We start from the raw sequence: 7055 nt of genomic DNA, 5'->3' as shown, positions 1-7055 counted from the left end.
CAAATGTTCGCTTTAAAAAACATATATATTATATTCAAAGATTTGCACAAATGTTCACGATTAAAAAAAAATAGCAGATCTGCAAGCTCATAGTGCTCGGTGCCACTCTATGAGCTTGTATATCTGCTATTTTTTAATAGCCAAATAAATCTAAAATGACAGAGATGCGTTCCCGGTCTTAATGTGTTAAAGTGGTGAAGTTGTCAGACGGGTGGGCGTGTGTCAGTGACAGTACTTACATCTATGTTGTCGATGTCCAGGACTTTGGACTGGAACAGCAAGCCTAGAGTTCGGGCCTGCTGGATGGGATGAGCCAGCCGACTGTATGTCTGAAAACACACACACACGTTGTATACTTAACCCATTTAGACTCGGAACACATCTGTGTTATTTTAACACATTAAGGCCTGAGTCCGATTCTTAAAATGTTTTCTAAATCCTAACAGATTTTTGAAAAAAAAATCACGGTTTAAAAAAAATAGCAGATCTACAAACTCGTAGCGCGGGTATATCTGCATATATGAGTGCCGCGCTATGAGCTTGTAGATCTGCTATGTTTCAAAAAATCTTGAAAATGTGTGCAAATCTTTGAATATAGTTTTTTTTAAGCGAAGTAGCAAAGATTTGAGTTAAAATTTTTGTTTAAAAAAATATATATATTCAAAGATTTGCATAAATGTTCCAAGATTTTTCAAAAATAGCAGATCTACAAGCTCGTAGCGCGGCACCTTGATCTGCTATTTTTGTATAGCCAAAGTATAAAATAATGGTTATGGCTCAAATCTAAAATGCGTTGGTTGTTAGACACTTTCAACCTGGCGTCCATGTTTTGGTCATGTCATTACAGGCAATGTTTAATTGTTTTCTTCCACAAATCAGGCAATGCGCCACGAGCTTGTAGATCTATCATTTTCCCATAACACTATTGTATGATGAAGTATACAATACTGCTTAAAGGGGGATGAAAGGCTGATTTTGTAGGGTGTGTTACATTTGGCTGTGCATAGAGAGTAGTCAACACACACATGCACATCGACACACCTGAAGTCTAACACACCTATTATTAACACATTACAACCGGGGAAGCATCTGTGTCATTTTAGATTTGACATTTTTAACGGTTTTCAGAAAACTTATAGGATTTAGAACAGTGGTTCTCAAAGTGGGGTCCGGGGTCCCCAGCTAAATGTGTTAATATAGCATCGCTGTGAGCTTGTACATCTGCTATTCTTTTGTTTATTTTTTTGACACTAATGTTCTCTTCTGGGGGTCCCTGGCACAAAACATTTTCAGATGGGGGGGGGGGGGGGGGTCCGCGGCCAAATACATATCATTTTGGGGGTCCTTGACACAAAAAAGTTTGGGAACCTCTGGTTTAGAAGGCATGTGTAGAATCAGGCCTCAGGTCTTAATGGGTTAAGCGTTAATAAAGTCACATCAAGTACCTGGAGATCCTGCTACATCCATTGATAAACATCAGGCTGCTGTGTTAAGTGGTCAGATGGGTGGGCCGCGTTCATTGTCAAGTTTATTTTAATGATCAATCGATTTATTGTGTTCAGCCTTGGATCAGTGGAACTATGGTTCCTATTTATCGGCATAACAATGAAAAATACAAATGAAAAACGAATGCTGTGACCGTCTGTCTGTATTGTGTGTGTGTGTGTGTGTGTGTGTGTGTGTGTGTGTGTGTGTGTGTGTGTGTGTGTGTGTGTGTGTGTGTGTGTGTGTGTGTGTGTGTGTGCACGCACTAGGGCAGTGGTTCTCAAACTTTTTCATTTCAAGGACCCCCAAAATTATATGTATTTGGCCGCGTACCCCCATCTCAAAAAATATGTTGTTCCAAGGACCCCGAGAAGCAAAGATTTGAGTTACAAATGTTCGCTTTAAAAATATATGATATTTATATATATATATATATATATATATATATATATATATTTATATATATATATATATAAAAAGGTTTGCAAAAATGTTCAAGATTTTTGAAAAATAGCAGATCTACAAGCTCATAGCAAGGCACTCGGTGCCGCGCTATGAGCTTGTAGATCTGCTATTTTTCAGAGTATGGGAAGCCATTGGCGACCCCTCATTGGCTGGCCTTTAGCCAATAGGGAGAAAAGTGAGAAAGTGATGACTAGTTGCAGGGTCTGTTTATTGAGAGCTTTGCCAAGCTGTACAAATAGTGTGGGGAGGAATTAATCGTTATAGCGACTAAATTGGGGTAAAAAATAAAGAAAAGCTGATCACAAGGCTTTGTGTACTTACAGCTTCATAACACCAGTCTTTAAGAACATCCAACTCTCCACGGATCATAGCCTGCAGAGAGAAGACAAATGGTTGGTAATGATGGTTCCTGTCAGCGTGTGTGTGTGTGTGTGTGTGTGTGTGTGTGTGTGTGTGTGTGTGTGTGTGTGTGTGTGAGAGAGTGAAAGAGAGAGAGAGAGAGAGTGAAAGAGAGAGAGAGAGTGAGTGAGTGAGTGAGTGAGTGAGTGAGTGAGTGAGTGAGTGAGTGAGTGAGTGAGTGAGTGAGTAGGGATGGGTATTGGCAACAATCTCACGATACGATACGTATCACGATACTTGGGTCACGATACGATTATATTGCGATACGCATCACGATACTTGGGTCGTATCACGATATTGCGATATATTGCGATATATTGCGATATATTGTGATATATTGCGATATATTGCGATATATTGCGATATATACATAAATCACAACTACATATTGTTTATATATACACTACATATTGAGTAGCTGCAGATCTGTGATAGGTTCTTTGAATGTTTTTTTTTTATCGCGATATCGATACTGGAGTATCGATACAGTATCGCGAAATAAAATATCGCGATATATCGTGATATCGATAATATTGCCCATCCCTATGAGTGAGTGAGTGAGTGAGAGAGAGAGAGAGAGAGAGAGAGACATTGAGAGAGGAAGAGATATAGGGCAAATTGTCAGGTAGGAAATCCATAATATATACAGGACCTTTCAGGATTACGTTAAAGAACATAAGACTATAATCTTCAAAGGTTTTTTTTTCCAGGCAAAGGACCCCTTAGCTCAGTGGTTCTCAACCTGTGGGTCGGAGCCCTCAGGGGAGTCCCCACGTGATTTTTTTGGGGGGTCCCCAGATGAGATTAAAAAAATATATGGAAAGACATTAAATGAAAAAACACCATTACTGCATCAAAAGTAATCAACACTTATGCTGTGCGAACATATCTGATTTACAAGGTTACAACGCGTCACGCAGCGACCGATTTTAGCTTGGAGATCTGATATTTTTGGGCAGCAGTAGCAGCACTGAGCAAATTTGTGTAACATACGCATGTCCACTTGCTTCGCCGAGATAGATCGAACGGGGGGGAGATGCTTTAATAATAGCAGCAAATGTTGTCAATAACTAGGCTACACTTGGTTGGTAAAGTCCAGATGACAAGAATATGACTTTATATTGATTTCATTTTGTGTGTAAAACACTTTGTACCTTTTTTATGTGCTTCATAAATAAAGCACTTTTAAACGGAAGATGAAGGCCAATGTTGATGATAATTGGGGGAAAAAATTATACAAAATAATATTGTATTGTATCATGAGCCCAATATCGTGTATCGTGAAATTAGTGTATCGTGACAACCCTACTTAGTGTAGTATTCAGGGAAATGCAGTAATCGCTAACCTATTGATAATATTGAATGTTAATTGGTGTTTGTCATAAAATCTTTGACTAGTACTCTTGAGTATTTAGTGGCACCCCAATTAGTATTTAGTGACAGCCCTCGACACCCGTCGAGGGCCATCGTGATGCTCTGTTTTAATTAAACAGTCGGATTCCCCTGGTCCGCACCAGTTCTAAGTCAGCTGCTAGGCGCCAGCCGAGGCAGCCCGCCGGAGCGACCCCGCCACGCATAATATATATTATGCACTTGTGGATGATTAACCCATGAAGACCTGGAACGCATCTGTGTCACTTTAGATTTCTTTGGCTATTAAAAAATAGCAGATCTACAAGCTCATAGCGCGGCACCGAGTGCCGCGCTATGAGCTTGTAGATCTGCTATTTTTGAAAAATCGAGATTTTTTTTTTCTTATTTAGAAAACATTTTTAAGAATCGCCTCAGGTCTTAAAGGGTTAAGTATGATCAAGCAGGGTGTTGACTTACGGAAAAAAACACAACAGGTTAGAATAAGGAGATAAGAGGTTTCTGCCCGACAGTGTTGCAGTGTGTGGAACACAGACAGACAGACAGACAGACAGACAGACAGACAGACAGACAGACAGACCTCCAGGATGTTGGGGATAATGTCCTTCTCACACTGCTGGAGGAAACGGTCCTTGTCGAAGTTGGGATCTGCCTTCACGATCTCCGTCAGCACCTCGGACATCTCCGTCTTAGAGAAGAGACCGCCTGGACAGACACAAATCGGGATTTCAAGTTAGGTTTTAATCATATTTGTGTCATCTGAAATGTTTTAGTTTTACTCTTGTTTTAGTTGACTTAAAGCAGCACTATGTAACTTTTTTTTTATGAATAAAGTGTAATTTCGTATGTTAAAGGAATAGTTCAACCAAAAAATGACTTATTTTCTATCAATTACACACCCCATGAAGCCTTGAATTCATGGAGATTTTTTTAGTTTTTGACGCATTCCTGAGCCAATAATTTGATGACTCCTTTGAGTCTCCTACCGGATACATTAGCATCTTTCCACCGGTCATCAAATTATTGGCTTAGGAATGTGACAAAAACAAAACAATCTCCTCCATGAATTCAATGTTTCATGGGGTGTGTAATTGATAGAAAATAAGTCATTTTTGGGTGAACTACTCCTTTATTATACAATTGGGGTGGTTGTATTTTGTCTCCCTGCTCTTCTATTGAGACATTTAGATCGTGTCAAAGGTCATGTATCACCTAGACACAGGATCTGACACACATTTCTTGGTCAAGATTCAATTTATCCCCTGAGCAAGCAGGCAGGCTCTATTAGCTCAATGGTAAAAATGTCAGCACTTGCACAGGAAACGGGTTCAAATCCGGGGTAGGAAAGTTACATAGTGCAGCTTTAATATCATAAGATTTTAGTCAACTAAATCTAGAGTTGATTTAGTCGACACAAATGTATGTTGGCGGGCCGTGATGGCATCGTAATGCCTGATTTATACGAAAATAGCAGATCTACAAGCTCACAACGCGTCGCAGACGCGTTGTGAGCTTGTACATCGGCTATTTTCCACCTATAAAATGACTTGTCTAAGTTCTACTGGATCTCTTTTCCACTAGTCCCTTCCTCACATTTTAGTCTAGTTTTTATTTGTTGACAAAATTGTCACTATATTAACTCATTCCCTGCCTAGAACGACTAAAACGACTTCTGTCCTTTAAGCCCCCTCTGCCAAGAACGACTAAAACGACTTTTAATTTTTTCAAAAATCTTATTTATTTATTTGTTTTTTAACCCAAAGACCAAGGAGATATGATTTGTTGAAGATCTAGACTCCCATCCACTTCCTTGTTAACTTAAAACTTAAACATTTTGTATCTCGGCTCCTGAGTACTTTTTTTTTTTAATTAAAGATCTCTGGCAGTGGGCAAACGCAAAAAAAAAAAGTTCTGGCAGTGAATGAGTTAAGTCATAGTTCGTGTCATCACAGCTTAGTTTTTACTTAGATTATGTTTAGTTTTCGTCCGTGAAAAAAGGTAGTCGACGGACATTTATTGTTATGGATTTAGTCTACAAAATGAAGACTGCAAACAGGATACAGTCATGTGATGACACAAAGACATGAGCAGGCAAAATTGGAACTGAACTTTTTTTTGTTGAGTGACCAAGCTGCTGTATTTGTTTTGACCTCAACTTGAAAACAATCCCAAATATCAGCCTATAGGTTTCCATGCCCCTTCCAGTAGTAAACATTAGACAAAGTGGACCAGACAATCAGGTATACTGTACTCACCTATCATGTCAGTGACTCTGTCTGTGACCGCTCTGGAAGCTCGGACCAGGGCGTTGTCACTCTCATCATACTTCATCTTCATGTCAAAGAACCCTGCATGAGGGACAGCACACCACAGACACTTTTAACAAGAGGTGACACAAACAAAGGAACCAGCATGGGGACAGAACACCACTAGTCTCGCATAGCCAGACAAGTATTGCACAATCTCCGAATGCCATATAGGCCCCGTTTACACTGGCAGCCAAATCCAGCCTGAATCAGATCTGTGCCATATCCAGATTGGACTCGGATTTGTTGTATGAAGTCTGAACAGAGAACAGAGGTCACATGGAATCAGATTTTTACAAATCCGACTTGAGCCACATTCAGAGGTGGTTTCAAATCTGATTTCTAAAGATGTGTCTCAGTCTGAACGCAGTAACCTGATCTAACCACCCAAGTCGCATATCAAACTGTCCAAAACGTCATCTGCAGCACGACCCGAGCGCCACTGACATCATTACAGAGCGCGGGAATTGATTTTGATTTACGACAGCGCAAGGGGTGTAAATGAAAACAAAACAATAGTGCAGCATAATACGTTTTACAGAAGAAATGGCGAGCAGCATTCAGTGGACAGACGGAGATATAAAATGTCTCCTAGCACTGGGGCGGCATTGGCTCAGGGGTAGAGTGGCCGGTAGAGCGGCCGGAGGTTCCCAGTTCGATCCCGGGCTTCCCCCGGAAGAGTTACTGTTGAAGTGTCCTTGAGCAAGACGCTGAACCCCTAATTGCTCCCGATGAGCAGGTTGGTGCCTTGCATGGTTCCTCCGCCATCGGTGTATGAATGTGTGTGTGAATGGGTGAATGTAATGCACAATCTATGTAAAGCGCTTTGGATAAAAGCGCTATATAAATGCACCATTAACCACTTTGGGGAGATGACTCAGTACAAGCAAAACTTGTAGGAATGTATAGGAACAAGGCAATATATGAAGACAAATCTCGCAGCATGGCAGAAAATGGGTTCACAAGGTCCTATCTGCAATGTCAGAGGAAAATAAATAATTTTAAGAACACATATAAAGAGATAAAAGT

General features: G+C 40.2%; 1 protein-coding gene across 1 annotated transcript in view; it reads right to left on the bottom strand.

Moving 5' to 3' along the window:
- Positions 1–7055, bottom strand: part of LOC308093190 (mitochondrial import inner membrane translocase subunit TIM44-like) — a gene marked incomplete at its 5' end in the record, with an annotated part of 29989 nt that overhangs the window by 2981 nt on the left and 19953 nt on the right. The window contains 4 exons of the mRNA XM_080439432.1: positions 240–329; positions 2272–2322; positions 4301–4425; positions 5976–6068. Of these exons, the coding sequence (XP_080295558.1) occupies positions 240–329; positions 2272–2322; positions 4301–4425; positions 5976–6068 (359 nt within the window). The remainder of the gene's footprint in view (positions 1–239; positions 330–2271; positions 2323–4300; positions 4426–5975; positions 6069–7055) is intronic.

This window comes from Gymnoscopelus braueri (genome assembly GCF_963280865.1).
Source record: "Gymnoscopelus braueri genome assembly, chromosome: 10".
Classification (NCBI taxonomy): Eukaryota; Metazoa; Chordata; class Actinopteri; order Myctophiformes; family Myctophidae; genus Gymnoscopelus; species Gymnoscopelus braueri.
The sequence above is the reverse complement of the archived record's forward strand: the minus strand, read 5'-3'. Positions and strand labels throughout refer to the sequence as shown.